This window comes from Macaca thibetana, chromosome 10 (genome assembly GCF_024542745.1).
Source record: "Macaca thibetana thibetana isolate TM-01 chromosome 10, ASM2454274v1, whole genome shotgun sequence".
NCBI classification, from domain to species: Eukaryota; Metazoa; Chordata; class Mammalia; order Primates; family Cercopithecidae; genus Macaca; species Macaca thibetana.
The window spans coordinates 9,617,262-9,635,970 of NC_065587.1; the positions used below are offsets into that span (position 1 = coordinate 9,617,262).

The 18,709-nt window shown below is 55.2% G+C and overlaps 3 protein-coding genes and 1 pseudogene across 4 annotated transcripts in view; 2 read left to right on the forward strand and 2 right to left on the reverse strand.

Moving 5' to 3' along the window:
- ACO2 (aconitase 2) overlaps positions 1 to 3,432 on the reverse strand; it is a 297,744-nt gene extending 294,312 nt beyond the window's left edge. The window contains exon 1 of the mRNA XM_050805828.1: positions 3,429 to 3,432. The gene's annotated coding sequence lies outside the window, so the exon portion shown is untranslated. The remainder of the gene's footprint in view (positions 1 to 3,428) is intronic.
- On the forward strand, positions 1 to 8,375 carry LOC126963661 (chondroadherin-like protein). Its single transcript, XM_050806140.1, has 3 exons — positions 1 to 565; positions 2,008 to 2,206; positions 8,158 to 8,375. The coding sequence occupies exons 1-3, from the start codon at positions 324 to 326 to the stop codon at positions 8,182 to 8,184; spliced, it is 468 nt and encodes a 155-aa protein (XP_050662097.1). The 5' UTR covers positions 1 to 323; the 3' UTR covers positions 8,185 to 8,375.
- LOC126929229 (60S ribosomal protein L17-like) overlaps positions 1 to 18,709 on the forward strand; it is a 198,475-nt pseudogene that overhangs the window by 101,791 nt on the left and 77,975 nt on the right.
- L3MBTL2 (L3MBTL histone methyl-lysine binding protein 2) overlaps positions 6,585 to 18,709 on the reverse strand; it is a 25,431-nt gene continuing 13,306 nt past the window's right edge. For both annotated transcript variants that reach the window (XM_050805850.1, XM_050805851.1), the window contains 11 exons: positions 18,236 to 18,370; positions 17,819 to 17,907; positions 14,221 to 14,452; positions 13,687 to 13,763; positions 13,417 to 13,521; positions 12,537 to 12,684; positions 11,731 to 11,813; positions 11,146 to 11,380; positions 10,619 to 10,684; positions 8,232 to 8,348; positions 6,585 to 7,745 (listed from right to left, as the gene is read on the reverse strand). In XM_050805850.1, the coding sequence (XP_050661807.1) occupies positions 7,633 to 7,745; positions 8,232 to 8,348; positions 10,619 to 10,684; positions 11,146 to 11,380; positions 11,731 to 11,813; positions 12,537 to 12,684; positions 13,417 to 13,521; positions 13,687 to 13,763; positions 14,221 to 14,452; positions 17,819 to 17,907; positions 18,236 to 18,370 (1,400 nt within the window). In that variant the 3' untranslated portion in view covers positions 6,585 to 7,632. The remainder of the gene's footprint in view (positions 7,746 to 8,231; positions 8,349 to 10,618; positions 10,685 to 11,145; positions 11,381 to 11,730; positions 11,814 to 12,536; positions 12,685 to 13,416; positions 13,522 to 13,686; positions 13,764 to 14,220; positions 14,453 to 17,818; positions 17,908 to 18,235; positions 18,371 to 18,709) is intronic.

The following is an 18,709-nucleotide window of genomic DNA, read 5'->3' on the forward strand; positions in this document are numbered from 1 at the left end:
AGATGAACCAGTACTGCCTCTGCCGGTGTGAGTGACAGTCCAGGCACAACCCAGGCCACACACGGTGCCTGCACAGGAGGGCATTGCTGGAGCATAGAGGAAGGAGGAATTTGGGACCATGGGGTCATCTACTGTTTGTACATATTGAGAGCCCCCAAGAGGCTTTGCCATTATTGGGTGATGGGGTGGACCATGAACTGGGCACCTGGGTGACTTGGACAGAGCAAGTGCTTTGACATCGGACCAGCCTGGGCTTTGACCCGGCACCGCACTTCCTGTCTGGATCATCTTGGGCTCTCCAGCTTCTCTTCTGCTGAGGGAAGATGGGGCTTCCTTCCAGACTTGGGGGTGGGACAGGTCTGCCAGGAGCTCACACTGGGGCCTGGCAACTCCTGCAGATTTCTCCTGGGGCCTTTTCAGGCCTGGGGCCCGGACTCCAGAGCCTGCACCTGCAGAAGAACCAGCTTCGGGCTCTGCCTGCCCTGCCCAGCCTCAGCCAGCTGGAGCTCATCGACCTCAGCAGCAATCCCTTCCACTGTGACTGCCAGCTGCTTCCACTGCACAGGTGGGCACCCCCACCTAGACCTCCAGCCAGAGACCACCCAGCCGCTTTTGGTCAAGCCCCTGTCATCTCCCTGGGCACACTATGTCCATGCCCATCTGAGCAGCTTGGGGGCAGGGGCAGGTCCCACGAGAGCCAGGCATGTATGAGCCCTTTCCAGGGTCAGTTACCCTTCCTGTGGAGGTTGGGGGTGGACTTCTCTGGGCCTTGATTTCATCATCCGTAAAGTAGGAATGGTATTTGCTCTGCCTAGCAGTCTGGGACCTAATACGCAGGCGAGGCCACTTTACATAATTACATAAGAAAGTCACAAGGCCGGGCGCAGTGGCTCAAGCCTGTAATCCCAGCACTTTGGGAGGCCGAGACAGGCAGATCACGAGGTCAGGAGATCGAGACCATCCTGGCTAACATGGTGAAACCCCATCTCTACTAAAAAATACAAAAAACTAGCCGGGCGTGGCGGCGGGCGCCTGTAGTCCCAGCTACTCGGGAGGCTGAGGCAGGAGAATGGCGTAAACCCGGGAGGCGGAGCTTGCAGTGAGCTGAGATCGGGCCACTGCACTCCAGCCTGGGCGACAGAGCGAGACTCTGTCTCAAAAAAAAAAAAAAAAAAAAAAGTCACAAGAGGCCAAGGATGGTGGTTCACACCTGTAATCCCAGCACTTTGGGAGGCCAAGGCGGGCGGATCACCTGAGGTCAGGAGTTTGAGACCAGCCTGGCCAACATGGTGAAACTCTGTCTCTACTAAAATACAAAAATTAGCTGGGCATGGTAGTGGGTGCCTGTAGTCCTGGCTACTTGGGAGGCTGAGGCAGGAGAATCGCTTGAACCTGGGAGGTAGAGGTTTCAGTGAGCCAAGATCGTGCTACTTCACTCCAGCCTGGGCTACAGAGTGAGACTCCATCTCAAAAAATAAAAAAAGTCACAAGAGGCATGGAGTCCTGCAGACCTGGGCTCCAGTCCTGGCTCTGCCATTTTACCAACTAACTCTTCAAGCCCCATAACCTTTCCTGCCCATCTGTAAAAAGGGGGGATGTAGTATCTAACCTCATGATGGTTGTTGTAAGAATGAAATTAGCATACATAAGTTGATTTGAACGGTGTCTGCTGTGTTGTAAGCCCTCTGTTTATTATTACTATTATTTTCCCAATTTTACAAAGAAGGGGTCGGAGGCTTAAAGTGGCTTGTAGGTCACATAATTGGTGAGCCGCCAAGATTCTCAGCAGAGCCTGCTGTCACCTATAGGCTCCACTGCTCCCAAATTCCTGGTGGCCTCCTTGACCTCCTCAGTAAAGCTGGCAAATGCTTGTTGAGCGAATGCACGCTGCCTGTGGCCTTGTGCTGCCTTCTGCACCAACCCTGCCCCACACCCAGTGCCCACCTGGCTCCAGGCCACTGGAGCAAAGTCAGCACAGCCAGCTCCCCGGCTCTCTCTTCTCTTCAGGTGGCTCACTGGGCTGAACCTGCGGGTGGGGGCCACCTGTGCCACCCCTCCCAGTGCCCGTGGCCAGAGGGTAAAGGCTGCAGCTGCTGTCTTTGAAGCCTGCCCGGGCTGGAGTGCCAGGAAGGCCAAGCGGACACCAGCCTCCAGGTCCAGCACCAGGAAAACCTCCATCAAAGGAAGACAGCGTGGAGCAGATAAGGTTGGCCATGGGGCAGGAGGGGTGAGATCTTGGTGGGTGGTGGGCCAGGTTCCAAAGTCCCCAGGAAGCAGAAGCCTGACTTGGCTTGGTCCTGATTCATGTGGTTCCAGACCTGGGCAATGACCCGGTTGTGTCAGTTCAATAATGTCCATCCGAGGCCCGGCATGGCGGCTCACGCCTGTAATCCTAGCACTTTGGGAGACCGAGATGGGCAGATCACGAGGTCAAGAGGTCGAGACCATCTTGGCAAACATGGTGAAACCCCATCTCTACTAAAAAATACAAAAATTAGCCGGGTGTGGTGGTGCGTGCCTGTAGTCCCAGCTACTTGGGAGGCAGGAGAATCGCTTGAACCCGGGAGACAGAGATTGCAGTGAGCAGAGATCATGCCAGTGCACTCCAGCCTGGGGACAGAGTGAGACTCCATCTTAATAATAATAATAATAATAATAATAATAATAATGTCCATCGTCCCATTCTCCCCTTCTCCCTGATCCCACTTCTGGGCTAGACCCAGGATGGGTTTGCAAGGAAATGGCCATTTGCTCCTGTTGTGAGACAGTGGCCTTTGCTATAAGCCACAGTGTGGTGGTCCAGATGTATCCCTAAAATCAGTCCTGCTGTTTCCATATTTGCTGGATCACTGTTAACCATGTCCCAGCCTGACCTAAGGGGCCTCCTTCATTCCAGGATCCCAGGGATGGGAAGAGTGGAAGTGCAGGTGCATCATTGGCTCTGCCTCCCACCACCTGTCAGCTATAGGTTGGACCCCACTTGATATTACATTCACCATCCTGACATATCCAGTCCCAATGTGGCCCCTCAGTTGTGGCAAACTCACAGCATATCGGAGAAGGGTGCAAAAGATACGGGCACCCCCGCATGTGGGAACCAGTGCCTGTAAGGCCATGGGGGTGTGCAAAGGGGAGAGGCAGTCCTTCGAGGGAAGGAGAATAGAGTGAGGCCTGGGAAGGTGGGGAGAGGGCTCTGTCTCCCCTGGACCTGCATTTTGAACATCTGGGATTCCTGGGGCCATTAGCTGGTGTTCGTATTCATCCCCTACAACTGCCACAACAAAAACGCTAGGAGCTGGGTGGCTTAGAACAGCAGAGCTTCTGTGGGCTAGGGGTCAGCCGTCGAGGTGTTGGCAGGGGCGTGCTCTCTGGAACCGGTAGTGGAAGGGTCCCCCCTTGCCTCTTCCAGCTTCTGGTGGCCCCAGATGCCCCCTGACCTGTGGTAGCATCATCCCCATCTCTGTCTCCACCTTCACGTAGTGTTGTGCATCATCATCTTCCCTCTATAATCTGTCTCTGCCCAGATTCCTCACCCCTGCTTTTTTTTTTCTGAGATGGAGTTTCGCTCTTCTTGCCCAGGCTGGATGGAGTGCAATGGCAATCTCGGCTCACTGCAACCTTTACCTCCTGGGTTCAAGCAATTCTCCTGCCTCAGCCTCCCAGGTAGCTGGGATTACAGGCACGCGCCACCACACCCAGCTAACTTTTGTATTTTTAGTAGAAAAGGGGTTTTACCATGTTGGTCACGCTCGTCTCGAACTCCTGACCTCAGGTGATCCACCTGCCTCAGCCTCCCAAAGTGCTGGGTGTGAGCCACTGTGCCCAGCCAAATTTCCCTTTTTATAAGGACAACAGTCTATTAGATTAGGGCCCAACCTAATGACATCATTTTAATTTCATTACTTCTGTAAGGAATCTATTTCCAAGTAAGGTCATACTCTGAGGTACTGGGGTTAGGGCTCCAACCTTTTGGGATGGGCACAAGTCAGTCCATAAAGTGTTCCTGATTTCTGGCTGGGACACGGGAAGGAACCCCTGAAAAGACCCCAAGCTGAAGGTGAGCAAGTTCTGCCTTAGAAGCCAGACCCGGAACTAGAATTGATGACAGCAGTACTAATCTCAGTTGGCAGTCACGTGCACATGTACGGAACGGCAGCGGTGCTTTCTCCCTGCATCAGCCCCAGAGGCTCGTGTAGAAGCTGAGCTGGGCTCAGGAGTGGAAGCTCCGATGAGTCCACTTCCAGGTCAGGGCTTTAGTTAAAATGGGAAGATACCCCCGGTCCCCACCCCCACACACAGTATGGAAGCTTTGGAATCGGGAACTCTCAGGCTGTTTGACCTAGCCACCCCTTCTGACACAGAAATACTCCTCTCAGTATTGTGGGTTATTTTGATGAAAGCAGCAGTTTCCGGCTGGGTGCAGTGAGTGGCTCATGCCTGTAATCCCAGCACTTTGGGAGGCCCAGGCGGGTGGATCACCTGAGGTCGGGAGTTCAAGACCAGCCTGACCAACATGGAGAAACCTTATCTCTACTAAAAATACAAAATTAGCCAGACATGGTGGTGCATGCCTGTAATCCCAGCTACTCCAGAGGCTGAGGCAGGAGAATCGCTTGAACCCAGGAGGTGGATATATTTTGGCGGTGAGCAGAGATTGCGCCATTGCACTCCAGCCTGGGCAATAGAGCTTTTTTTTTTTTATTTTTTTAATTTTATTTATTTATTTTTTTTGAGACAGAGTCTTGCTCTGTCGCCCAGGCTGGGGTGCAGTGGCCGGATCTCAGCTCACTGCAAGCTCCGCCTCCCGGGTTTAGACCATTCTCCTGTCTCAGCCTCCCGAGTACCTGGGACTACAGGCGCCGCCACCTCGCCTGGCTAGTTTTTTGTATTTTTAGTAGAGACGGGGTTTCACTGTGTTAGCCAGGATGGGTCTCTGACCTCGTCTCCCGTGCTGGGATTACAGGCTTGAGCCACCGCCCCGGCCAAGCTTTTTTTATGCTCACTGCAATGGGACTACAGGCGCCTGCCACCTCGCGCCGGCTAGTTTTTTTGTATTTTTTAGTAGAGACGGGGTTTCACTGTGTTAGCCAGGATGGTCTCGATCTCCTGACCTCGTGATCCACCCGTCCTGAGGCTTGAGCCTCGTGATCCGCCCGTCTCGGCCTCCCAAAGTGCAAAGTGCTGGGATTACAGGCTTGAGCCACCGCGCCCGGCGCTTTTTTTATTTAAAAAAAAAAAAAAAAAAAAAAAAAAGTTAAACCAGTCCGGACATGGGGGTTCACGCCTGTAATCCCAGCACTTTGGGAGGCCAAGGTGGGCGGATCACCTGAGGTCAGGAGTTTGAGACCAGCCTGGCTAACATGGTGAAACCCCGTTTCTACTAAAAATACAAAAGATTAGCCGGGCATGGTGGTGCGTGCCTGTAATCCCACTCGGGAGGCTGAGACAGGAGAATCGCTTGAACCTGGGAAGCGGAGGTTATTTTGCAGTGAGCCGAGGTTATGCCATTGCACTCCAGCTTGGGCAGTAAGAGGGAAACTCTGTCTCAAAAAAAAAAAAAAAAAAAAAAAAAGTAGCAGTTTCTTCCCAGGAATACAAAGGAATTCAAGGCAGAGGGCTCTTAGGTTGAGGCTCAGGCGCTGGCAGTGTTCCAGGCTGGAGATGCTCGCTTGCTGAAGGCACGAGGATGGACGTCTGCCAGCCTCCCTTGATGCCTGTGTCTAGCTTGGTGTCTGGCACCCAGAAGGTGCTCGAGAAGCCTGAATGACTGACTCACTACTAGGTCATCCGGCAGACAAACCTGGGTTCAACCCCACTGCCGTCCTTAACAGGTGTGAATTTAAGCAGCCAAGTTACTACACTGTACTGAGGCTTCCTTTTTCCCATCAGTACCACACAGGGCTACTGTGAAGGTAAAATGAGCCATTTAGATACCTACTTAATCTGGCACCTGGGTAGGGGCTCTTGGTATGATGGAGTTCCTTGCATCCCTTTCCCTGGAGCAGAGGGGCTAGACTGGGTGACCATAAAGGACGAGGCGGGCAGGGCAGGTTCCTGAAGGGTCTGGATTTGGTCTCCCCTGTACCAGGAGCCTCTGTGGGTCCTCAGGCCAGAGAAGCAGGGATGAGGGATTTGCAAATGCCTCCCTGCCAGCAGCCCCACTGCTGGGACTCTTTAAGAACTTCAATTCCCTCCAAGGGCAAACTGAGGCACAAGGTTTCCCAAGAGATCAATACTTCCATCTCCGGCAAATCACGTTGGCCTCTAGGCACCAGCCACACACGGTCATGTGCACACTCCCATTTCACACACACACAAGGCCACCTTTGTGCTAGCCTATGCCAGGAACTACAGACAGGCAGACACAGGCTCCATCGCTGGGGAACCCACGGTCTTTGGGGAGAATGGCACAACCGTAAATAACGACAACATGCGGCTAGACAGGGAACTCAGGCTCATGAGGCAACATTTATTCTTTACAGCCTTGCACACTCGTGTCTTGACTCACGTGGCCTCATCATCGATACCATGAGGTGGGGGGTCAGAACACACTCTGCCAGGAACAGAGATCTAACAAACCGGACTCAAGCAAGCAGGGGATTTAGTTTCTCAGACAGTCTGGGGAGCCAGTGAGGCTGCAATGGCAGCTGGATGTGTCCTCCAGCTCTGTCATCCTTGTGCTGAGGCTTCTGTGTTCACAGCCCCTCCAGGCATGGCTTCTTCATTCAGGTAGGAACAAAAGGTGAAAACAGCAAAGCCCAGCTCTCCAGAGGCTCCAGTCGGAACTGGACCCTTTAACTACAAAGGAATCTTGGATGAGTTACTTTTAGCGGGGCTTCAGAAGCAGGTAGCAGAGCCGGAGTGCACACTCAGGCCACCTTCCTCCCAGTGTCCTCGCCGGGGCATTTCCTTTAGGAAATGGCGGCAGTCCTCACAAACACAGAAAGCAGCTCAAACCACCACACAGGTCACCAAAATCCATATCCTGGTCACTGCTTCTCAGCTGCCAAGCCAAGCTGGGTCCTCAACATTCCTGGGGAGCTAGGAGGAGCAGAGGACCAGCACATGACATCCCTGGGGAGCTAGGAGGAGCAGAGGACCAGCACATGAGGCTGAGAGGCATTCTGCAAGGTGAATTTTTGAGGCAGAGGCTGCCCCCATCACACAACTCCCTGTCAGAGGACCTCATCCTGCTCAGAAAGCTGCTCTAGAATTTAATTTACATGACTCGTTGGGACAGACAGAGTTCACTGTCTTGTCTTCCACAGTGTGACAGGGGTGGCCCCACCCCTGGCAACTGAGGGCCGTGGCAGATCCTGGGGAGGCCATCTTAAGGAAGAGCAGGCAGCTAGCGTTCCAGCTTTGGAAACTCTGGCTGGAGAAGGTGGTTCACAGACGAGTTCGGGGGCCTCAGGCAGCCCATCACATAGGCCTTTCCACAGGGGAGGGTAGAGGCAACAGGCAGGTCCCAGGAGACCCCAGCAGGTCCTCCACCGTCCAGCCTTCACGGCACCAGGCAGAATTTACACATAGGCTCAGTCTCCAAGCCAAAGTGAGGTGGAGGCATGGTGGTGGCGGTAGAGAAACCCCGGGCTGGCTTCCAGCTAGGAGCCAGGCTGGAGGCAAGAAGGCTCAGTCGTCCGTTTCCTCCTTGATGTTCTCAACGGGGACAGGCAGCTCTGGACTTGAAGCCTTGTGGGGCGAGGCCGCATCTAGATGCTCCTCCTTCACACGCACAGCAATGACTGAAGAGGCAGGGGAGGCGGGTGGGTGGGCGAGTAAATAACTCCGGGAGGGGTGGGGGCAGACAGAGGAGCTGGGAAAGGGACCTGGCTCCCTACAGATGGGGGCCTAGGATGCACCTTCACCCTCCAGCTTCCCTTCTGGGAGGGCAGTGGCAGCAGCAAAAGGCCAAGGCCCCAAGCCAGGTAGGCTATGCCAGCGACACTGCCATGTGCCAATCTGCCACCACCCTGCCAAGCACTAGCGGTAGGGGTAGAGATGGAGGAGGAGGAGGGGCCAGGGGCCTGGCTAGAGGGGGACTCGGCTCCGTTCACAGTTCGGCGGTGTCTGGGAAGCACTCTGGGTCCAGTGGTACAGGACTGCTTGGTGCCCAGAAAATGCCGCAGAAACCTGACTCTACTCTTCTGTGCCCAGGTGGGGAAGGACAGGGGTCGTCTCTGAGCACGGAGCAGGCTGGTCCTGCCTCGACCCAGCCCGGTGGCTCTTACTCTCGCCAGGAACGGGCTCCGACGAGATCTTCTTGGCGCCCTGAGGGTCGTCCTCCAGCAGGGGCTTCTTGGACCCCTGTCTGAGGGGTCGCGTCTTGGTGGGCGGGATTCTTTTCCCTTTGAATAAAAATGGATTCAAACCCAGCATTAGGGTTGTATTTAGGTGAGGCTTTACGGACCACGTCTCACCCAGCGGTCAGGCAGCGTGGCAGAGGGAAACGTGCCAGCCTGGGGACAGAAAGCCTGGACTCCAGGTCTGACACCTCTTACTGGCTGTGTGCCCTGAGCTCAGATTCTCTCCAATGGGAAGTAATACCACCACCTCCCTCAAACCAAGCCCCAGGCAGTCGTGGTTGTAGCTGCTTTTAAAATCTTCTTTTAAATAAATAAATTTTTTTTGAAGAGGGTCTCACTCTGTCACCCAGGCTGGAGTGCAGTGGGCTGATCACAGCTCACTGCAGCCTCAACCTCCCAGGCTCAGATGATCCTCCTACCTTAGCCTCCTGAGTAGCTGGGACTACAGGCATGTGCCACCATACCCAGCTAATTAAATTTTTTAAATTAGGGGTCTGGCTATGTTGCCCCGGCTGGTCTCAAACTCCTGGGCTCAAGGGATCCTCCCACCTCAGCCTCTCAAAGTGTTGGGATTACAGGTGGGAACCATCTCACCTGGCCCGTTTTTGATCATTGATTTCTTCCTGCAACATGCACTATTCCCAGTCCTACTGTTTGAATGGTACAGAACCTCTGCCTACTGGATAAATGCCACACCCTCACTCAATTTTTTTTTGTTTTTTTGAGACAGTCTTCCTCTGTCGCCTAGGCTGGAGTGCAGTGGCTCAATCTCTGCTCACTGCAACCTCTACCTCCCTGGTTCAAGCAATTCTCCTGCCTCAGCTTCCCAAGTAGCTGGGATTACAGGCGTGTGCCAGTGTGCCCGGCTAATTTTTGTATTTTTATTTTATTTTATTTTTATTTATTTATTTATTTTTTTGAGACGGAGTCATGCTCTGTCGCCCAGGCTGGAGTGCAGTGGCCGGATCTCAGCTCACTGCAAGCTCCGCCTCCCGGGTTCACGCCATTCTCCTGCCTCAGCCTCCCAAGTAGTTGGGACTACAGGCGCCCGCCACTTCGCCCGGCTAGTTTTTTGTATTTTTTAGTAGAGACGGGGTTTCACCGTGTTAGCCAGGATGGTCTCGATCTCCTGACGTCGTGATCCGCCCGTCTCGGCCTCCCAAAGTGCTGGGATTACAGGCTTGAGCCACCGCGCCCGGCCAATTTTTGTATTTTTAGTAGAGACGGGGTTTCACCATGTTGGTCAGGCTGGTCTCGAACTCCTGACCTCGTGATCTGCCCACCTCGGCCTCCCAAAGTGATGGTATGACAATTTTTTTTTGTGTGTGTGTGATGGAGTTTCCCTCTTCCACCCAGGCTACAGTGCAGTGGCATGATCTGGGCTCACTGCCACCTCCGGCCCCGGGTTCAAGTGATTCTCCTGCCTCAGCCTCCCAAGTAGCTGGGATTACAGGTGCCTGCCACCATACCTGGCTAATTTTTGTATTTTTAGTAGAGACGGGGATTCACCATGTTGGTCAGGCTGGTCTTGGAACTTCTGACCTCATGATCCGCCTGCCTCAGCCTCCCAAAGTATTAGGATTACAGGCGTGAGCCACTGTGCCTAGCTGCCTCACTCAATCTTAATCCTGCCCCAGGGACCTGGTTCCTGTTTCAGAACATCCTCTTCCCCACATGGTACCACACCGTGGAGGTGACAGCCCACCTCGCTGTCACGGGCCTGCGGCTCTGAAGGATGGCTTTGCCCGTCCCGCTCTGCCCCTCAAGTGGAAGCCAAGCTGGGCTCAGAATCTGTAGAGTGAGGCCCCACCAAGGCAAACGACACCCCACAGCCCGAGTGCCAGGTGCGGTCCCACCACTCAGCTGCCTGCCTTTGCTCCTGCCCTCTCCCACCCTCAAAGAGGTCTCGAGGTAAGAATGAGAGCCTTGGAGAAACAGCTTCTATTTCTTCCTGCGGCTTTTCCTTTAGAACCTAGCAGCGGCGGCTTGCCCAGGCCAGGCTGTTTTTTTTCTGAACGTGGGCATCAGGGATGGGATCCCCCAACTTCAATCTCTTACCTCTTTTCCTCAGCACCCTGACCATGGCCAGAGACTGAACACTCTCTATTTATGGTCTGGGTCCCCAGAGACAGGATGAAAGGCCGTAGGCCAAAGAGCAAGGGAAAAGCGACAGGACAGGACCACGAGGAGAGCTGCGCCAGTAGGACAGCACCTGGGAACCTCTGCCTGGGGGCTGACCCCGCCTGCTCCCAGGGGCGCAGCCCACCGCTCCCGGGCCCACGCCAGCCTGGCTGCACTGGGACAGTACTTACTTTTCTTCCCAAACTGTTTCTTTTTCTTCTTTGTGGCCTCTTTGGCCTTCAGCGGTGTGGCCGGTTCTGTTGTTGAAAGACAAGGGTGAAAGAGATGAGACGAGGGTCCCTGGGAGGACACAGGGCACAGCGCATCCCGGACCCTGTCCACCCTCCCACACAGGACACCCCAAGATAGAAGGCCGAAGCTTGGCAACGAGGAGAGGGGGGGCTGGAGAACAGCTGTCCCTTCTTCCCACCCTTGTCACCGCGGCTGCTCAGAGGGACCTGGGTAGTTTACCTGGGTGCACAAGGGCAAGAACATATGACAGAGTGGGCAACATGAAGGAAGGAGCTCTGCAGGCCAGAGAGGAAGGGAGCCAGAGAAGCCAGGAGCAGGGGCTGGGTGACGGGCCTCACTCTCTACTTAGAGTGGTCCATGAGATGTCTCCATCTCATGCCAAAGAACTGAGATGGGCACAGGGGCGGGGGAAGAAGGAGAAAAGAAGAGGAAAGTCGGAGTCTCTTAGGGTCATGAGAGCCCAGACCTGCGGCCACAGGAGGCTGGAGCTGGTAGCCGGTGAGCTCACACCAGCCAACGGGGTAGATGTCCGGGGACTCGCAGTCCACCCACTGGTCGTACTCGCTGTCCCAGCCATCAAAGTGGATGCTGAGGAGCCGATGCACCACTCGCTTCACCGTGGCCACACAGATGAGCCGGGGCTCCATCAGGTCCACGGCCTCCAGCTTCATGCCCACCTTGAAGCCATGGTTTGGGCAATCCTGGGGCAGAAAAAGGAGGCAGTGGCCAAGCCAGTCAGCTCCCTACCCCAGCAGGCTCGCCCGGGCCTGGAGGCACTTGAAGAACTGGCAGGGAGGAGGCTGGGACTGGAACGCCTGCTGGGGCAAGTTCCTCTAGACAATAATCCCACTGCACCTCTTTCTCCACACTGCCCTCCATGGAAGAGGGACTGGAGTGCCCAGGCCAGAGCTGGGGACTTCCCACCAAAAGTGGCTGGTGTTAGAAGCAGAGAGTCGAGAGAAAGGGGAGGAACTGTGCCACCGCTGGGAGCAGCAGGCAGGGCCTGTCCTGAGGCCCCCGCAGGCCCCTTGCTCTGCTTGAGTCTCCTCACCATGTTAAAGAGTCTTGATGGGGCGGCTTTCGACTTGGTCTTCTCCAAGTAGTTCTCCCAGCTGAAGGTCTGTACCTCATAACCTGGAGGAGCAGACAGCTCAGATGCAGAGGGAGAGGGGAAGCAGGAAGTGGGCAGGGGGAAAGGACACATGGCTGAAGGAGCTCTGCAGCTTGCTCAGGACCCAGCCTGGAGTCTCCCCAGCAGCCTTCTCAACCCCTCAGGGTGGCACCTGCTCTAGCACCACAGTCCTGTTGTATAGGTTGTTTGCTGACCAACGGGATACATGGGAGCTCTGTTCATCAACAATACACTGGCCACGGGGCAGGGTCAGCCCAGCAGTTAAGGGCTGGTGGCGGGCTCTGTCACCTTTCCCATACACCCTGAAATGCTACACTTTGGGGCCTGACTTGACCAGGAATCTGGACTTGTGGCCCCACCCTGCCCCTTCTGTTTTGTTTTGTTTTTAAAACAGAGTCTCGCTCTGTCACCCAGGCTGGAGTGCAGTGGCATGATCTTGACTCACTGCAACCTCCACCTCCTGGGTTCAAGCAATTCTCTTGCCTCAGCCTCCCTAGTGGCTGTGATGGATTACAGGCACCTGCCACCATGCCTGGCTAATTTTGTATTTTTAGTAGAGATGAGGTTTTGCCATGTTGACCAGGCTGGTCTCAAACTCCTGACCTCAGGTCATCCACCTGCCTCAGCCTCCCAAAGTGCTGGGATTACAGGCAGGAGCCACCGCGCCTGGACACCCTGCCCCTTCTGATGGCAAGGCCAGCACGTGGTGGCCTCTCTAGTCTTACCTTTTGGGGGCGTGAGCTCAATGTCATTCTTCTGACAGAAGGTGGCCGGGAAGATGGCATGGGAAGAGGCGTGGTAGCAGAACCAGTCCGAGCCATCTGTGGAGGGCCCCCCGTCCACACAGATCATCAGGTATCCATCCAGGAGAACCTGGGGGGTGGGGGTAGCAGGCAGACAGATCATATCATGAACTGCACCCCATCCTGGGTTGGCACCGCACCCCAACAGGGACACGAGGCAGATGGATCCAAACAGATCTAGGGCACGGCCCTCCTGGAGGACAGCTGAGCCTCCCTGGGGCACACAGCACTTCTGTGATGCGTCCACGTGGGATTCTTTCTCTTCCCCACTACACAGCAAACGCCACGCCAGCAGGGGCCACGCCAGCAGGGGCCGCGTCCATCCTGTTGGACCGTGTTCTCGGGTGAGCACACGCGCCTGGCATGGAGCGGATCCGCGGCGTGGACGAGTCAGCAGCCTCCTCCAGGAGGGCCATGCAGGGGTGGGGGGTGCTGCTCAGGCTGAGGCGATGAGGAAGTTTGGAGCAAGGTGACCCCCGCTGTGGCTCTTGCCTAGGCCAGCACTCAAAGGAGATGGCACACACGGCAAGAAGGCCCCAGGGAGGTGATAGGGAAGGGCCCACCCTGACACAGGACCTGGCTCAGGTGTTGAAGAAGCCCTCGTCCAGTGAGCCTTGGACCCTGACATGAAAAGCAGATTCTGAGCAAGGGGCAAGCCAGGCCCCACCCACAAAAGTCAGGGACTCTGGGCACAGCCAGTGATGAGAGGCTGTGCCAGAGACCCCCTGACAGTGGCGAGTGGAGTTAGAGCTCTGGGCCACATGGGTCCCCTCGTGGGGGCCAGAGGCCGGCCCTGGCTCACCTTACAGACAGTTGCCACGCAGATGTTGCCCAGATTCAGGGGGTCAATGGCCTCCAGCTTCATCCCTTCCTCAAACCAACCACCTTCTGTGTAGACGGCTCGTACCTTAAAGGAATGGGACAGCTGGGGACTCCCTGGGCAGGCCAGGGGGAAAGGTAAGGGAAGCAGGCCTCAGGAGGGAAAGGGACGGTCCCAGGGGAAGAGCCAGGTCCCTCAGGCCCGGAATGGACCCATGGCCGAGGGGAAAAGCGCCCAAGGGCTGAGTCTCACCTTCTTGAACAGGTAAGGAACGGCATCACAGTAGATCTTCCGGAAGGTGGGGTGATGGGCCATGTCACTTCGCCTCTCTTTGGAGGAGATGGATAGGGAATGAGGGAGAGAAGGGAGTTGAAGGAGGCTCCTGGGCCATCTCCGCACCTCCCCTGGGAATGTGGGGCTGCTCTGCACATGTTCTCAGCTGTCTCTCTGTATCTCAGGACCCCCCACCCAGAGGAGCAGACAGAAAGGTTGAGTCCAGAAAACATCCAGAGCTCTCTGTAGGGGCTCCCCAGCCCTCGAAACCCGGACTGCTCCCATATGACATGGCAGAGGATCGGGGCTGCTAGCATCTGTGTTCAAATCTTGATTTTACCACTCACAAGTTGAGTGGAGTGACTTGTCAAGCTCTCTGGAGCGCAGTGTCATCACCACAGGGTGGCCATGCCAACCTCCACCTGCTGACCTGCTGTGAGGAGTAGGAAGGTGCTCCCACCCCATCCCTGGGAAGCACAGCGTGCAGTCCCTCTGGCCTGGGGCTCTGCTAACCTGACATCTTGATGCCGTGGCCCACACGTCGTGACCAACCCACTGGGTGGATCAGGGGGCTCCACATGTGGCACCAGAAGTCGTCGTCACTGTCACCATCCTCGTAGAGGAGCCGTAGGCGACCCCCGATTACTGTGTCCACCACGGCCATGCGAGTGCGTGACACCTGGGACTTGTCCACCACTTCCAGCCGCATGCCCTGCCTAAAGGGGTACTTCATGCTCTCCACCATCTGAAACGATGTCAGAACACAGACCTGCTATGGCTGAGGGCTCCTCCCACCCACCCTCTGCTCTGTCTCTTCACGGTGAGTGGAGGAGAGGGAAGGTGTGGTGTTATCCCCCCCACACCGTCAGTCGGGAGGTGGCAGATGAGACCACCTGTGCTGCCAGGCTCACCTTGGCCCTGACTCCCTAGGAGGACACAGAGGGAAGGCACACAGCTCGCAATGGGCGTGCCACTTCTCGCCACCAAAACGCCAATGAGTTGATGCAAGTCATAAAACACACTTTAGACTAAGGAAAAGTGACCCAGAGAGGTCACGCTTGCCCAGAGTGACAGAGACTCATTTGTGCCAGAGCTGGGCCTGGAAGCTGGTGTGCAGCCCGTGCTCTTCGTGGCCTCTGCACTCTGATCCCCGGGCACCCTGCACTCCCCGCCACCTCCCAGCCCTCTGCCTGTGGCTCATACGAGACTCATGTCCAGAGAACTGAGTCTTCCTGTGTCCCTTTCCAGTGTCCCCTGTGTCCAGTTCCGACTCTGACCCTGATGGGCTGCAGCTCTGCAGTGCTTTCACAGTGCCTCGGTGGCAACCGACCTAATGACGGATGGTGACCAAGATGCCCTCGAGCTGCCCTACAGAGAGCCACGGTGCTGGGGTACAGAGGAGGAGGTTCTTTTTGTTCACTGTGACTTCAGAGCCGTCCTGCCTGGGGCAGGGAACAGGTAGGGTGTAAGGCTTTTCCAGCCCCAGGGCACGGCTGGGTCAGGAACCGGCGGAGCCTAGACTAAGCAGCGCTACTTCCAAACACACCCAGAAGGAAAGGTCTCAGAGGTCACAAAGCAGCCAATAGGCAAAGCTGCCACAGGGGTCCTAAACCAGACAGACCCTCTGGCCCAGCTCAAGGGCTTGGGATACACCCTGACACCAATTGCCTGTCCCACGTCTGGTATCCCAGAGGCTCACTCAGGAGAGTGAGAGACAACGCAGGGTAAGGCCTGGCTCAGGGCCCCTCTGGGCTGCCTTCCCTGCCACGTTCTCTTCCTCTACAGCCAACACAGTGCAGCCCACAATCCTACGCCATTTTTGTTTTTGTTTTTGTTTTGAAATGGAGTCTCCTCGCTCTGTGGCCCAGGCTGAAGTGCAGTGGGCACAATCTCGGCTCACTGCAACTTCGGCCTCCCGGGTGCAAGCAATTCTCCCACCTCAGCCTCCTGAGTTAGCTGGGATTACTGGTGTGTGCCACCACACCCAGCTAATTTTTGCATTTCTAGTACAGTCGGGGTTTTGCCATGTTGGCCAGGCTAGTCTGGAACTCCTGCCCTCAGGTGATCTGCCGACCTTGGCCTCCCAAAGTGCTGGGATTACAGAGTGAGTCACTGTGCCCAGCCCAACTAATTTTTTTTTAAGAGACAAAGTCTCACGGTGTTGCCTAAGCTGGTTTCGGACTTCTGGCCTCAAGTAATCCTCTCGCCTTGGCCTCCCAAAGTGCTGAGACACTGAGACAGGTATGAGTCACTTTTACCATGTACACGTGACTTAATTTTTACTAAATCATTTCTTTTTTTTTTTTTTTTTTTTTTTTTTTGAGACGGAGTCTCGCTCTGCCGCCCAGGCTGGAGTGCAGTGACTGGATATCAGCTCACTGCAAGCTCCGCCTCCCGGGTTCACGCCATTCTCCTGCCTCAGCCTCCCGAGTAGCTGGGACTACAGGCGCCCGCCACCTCGCCCGGCTAGTTTTTTGTATTTTTAGTAGAGACGGGGTTTCACCATATTAGCCAGGATGGTCTCGATCTCCTGACCTCGTGATCCGCCCGTCTCGGCCTCCCAAAGTGCTGGGATTACAGGCTTGAGCCACCGCGCCCGGCCTAAATCATTTCTTTTTTTTTTTTTTTTTTTTTTTTTGAGACGGAGTCTCGCTTTGTCGCCCAGGCTGGAGTGCAGTGGCCGGATCTCAGCTCACTGCAAGCTCCGCCTCCCGGGTTTACGCCATTCTCCTGCCTCAGCCTCCCGAGTAGCTGGGACTACAGGCGCCCACCACCTCGCCCGGCTAGTTTTTTGTATTTTTAGTAGAGACGGGGTTTCACCATATTAGCCAGGATGGTCTCGATCTCCTGACCTCGTGATCCGCCCGTCTCGGCCTCCCAAAGTGCTGGGATTACAGGCTTGAGCCACCGCGCCCGGCCCTAAATCATTTCTTAAAATTAAATGCCAAACAGATGATTCTGTGCCACACAGGAGTCCTAAACCAGACAGAATCCGACAGCCCAGAGGGGCCCCAGGCCAGGCCTTAGCCTGTACTGTGCCAGGCACACCCCTGGCTTAGAACCGAGGCTGTATTACAATTACTCGTGTGCATGGCTTTCGTTTCCTCTGCCAGACTAAAGATTTCTGGATGGCAGGGTCTGTATTCTTTGTATTCCCACATTGCCTTGTAAACAAGTATGTAAGGCTGGGCACGGTGGCTCACGCCTATAATCCCAGCACTCTGGGAGGCCGGGGTGGGTGGATCACTTGAGGTCAGGAGTTCGAGACAAGCCTGGGCAATACGGTGAAACCCCATCTCTACTAAAAATACAAAAATTAGCCACGTATGATGGTGCATGTGCACGTGTAATCCCAGCTACTTGGGAGGCTGAGGCAGAAGAATTGCTTGAGCCCAGGAGGCAGAGGTTGCAGTGAGCCAAGATTGTGCCACTGCACTCCAGCCTGGGCAACAGAGCGAGACTCTGTCTTAAAAAGAAAAAAAAGGCTGGGCACAGTGGCTCATGCCTGTAATCCCAGCACTTTGGGAGGCCAAGGCAGGCAGATCACGAGGTCAGGAGATTGAAACCATCCTGGCTAACATGGTGAAACCCCATCTCTACTAAAAATACAAAAAAATTAGCCAGGCATGGTGGTGAGCGCCTGTAGTCCCAGCTACTCGGGAGGCTGAGGCAGGAGAATGGCGTGAACCCGGGAGGCAGAGGTTGCCATGAGCCGAGATTGTGCCACTGCACTCCAGCCTGGGCGACAGAGCGAGACTCCGTCTCAAAAAAAAAAAAAAAAAAAAAAAAATATGTAATAAAATCTATTGAGTGAACACTTCCGAAAAATTCTATGAGCAAAGGTAAGGTTCTGGAAGAGCAAAAGGCAGACAAAGCAGCATGACTGGTGCGGTAGGAGCAGAGTCTGGGTGGGGTGGTGGCTGACACCAGGCTAGAAAGGCAGATGGCAACCATGTAGCAGCAGCATTTGTCTCCAGCCTTGCAAAATGTGGAGCTGCTGAAGATCATCAGGCAAGAGACTCTCAGATAACATGCTCCAGTGAGTAGCATGGAGGATGGAGAAAAATGGAAGAGCAGAAGAAGGGACATCAGTTAAGGGCTCACTGCCGACCTTGATGTGGAAATCCACGGGAAGCGTCCTGGAGCCCACCAGCCGTTTCATGAGGTAGCCCTTCCAGTCGGTGAACTTGGCATGGATGGCTGTGGAGGCACCAGCAGAATCCTGGTTACAGACTGACGACACCTCCACCGACAGGGACGCTAGCACCGACCCCGAGTGGGGGCCCCTCAGCAGTGGGGAGGAAAATAGCTGCCTCTCGAGGCCAGCAAGGACTTCATCCGAGAACCTCAGATTCCACACATGGATTGGCTCCTGGGCCTCTGAGACGGGGAGGGCAGGAAGCCAGGGGGCAAGTGGCTTCTGTTCTAACAAGACAGAGGACTCCCATTCTACCTAACACAAGCAGAGGACTCTCCCTCTACCAGGGGCCCTGCAGGAACAAGAGAGGGAATGTTCTCATCAACTCACTCCGTGGGGGCACGAGGATCTTGCTGTTGATGGCACACCAGCCAATGGGGTGGACATCCACAGTTCCCAGGTTGCACCAGAAGTCATGGCTGGCATCATTTTCAAAGCCTTCATACCGAAGCAGCACCCGATACCCTGAAAAGAAAGGAAAGGGCACCTGTGAAGGAGGGTGAGCTGGGGAAGGTATGCTGTGTTTTTTTTATTATTTTGAGACGGAGTCTTGCTCTGTTGCCCAGGCTGGATTGTAGTGGCACCATCTCAGCTCACTGCAAGCACCGCCTCCTGAGTAGCTGGGACTACAGGTGCCCGCCACCACGCCTGGCTAATTTTTTTTGTATTTTTAGTAGAGACGGGGTTTCATCGTGTTAGCCAGGATGGTCTCGATCTCCTGACCTTGTGATCTGCCCTCCTTAGCCTCCCAAAGTGCTGGGATTACAAGCGTGAGCCACCGCGCCCGGCCTGGGGAAGGTATGT

What these genes read in the sequence shown, in the direction of transcription:
- LOC126963661 (XM_050806140.1), top strand. Translation starts at nt 324, where the DNA reads ATGGGGCTTCCTTCCAGACTTGGGGGTGGGACAGGTCTGCCAGGAGCT. An exon ending in CAGCTGCTTCCACTGCACAG is followed by an intron (nt 566 to 2,007) that starts GTGGGCACCCCC and finishes TCTTCTCTTCAG; the next exon opens with GTGGCTCACTGGGCTGAACC. An exon ending in GACAGCGTGGAGCAGATAAG is followed by an intron (nt 2,207 to 8,157) that starts GTTGGCCATGGG and finishes TTCTGTGCCCAG; the next exon opens with GTGGGGAAGGACAGGGGTCG.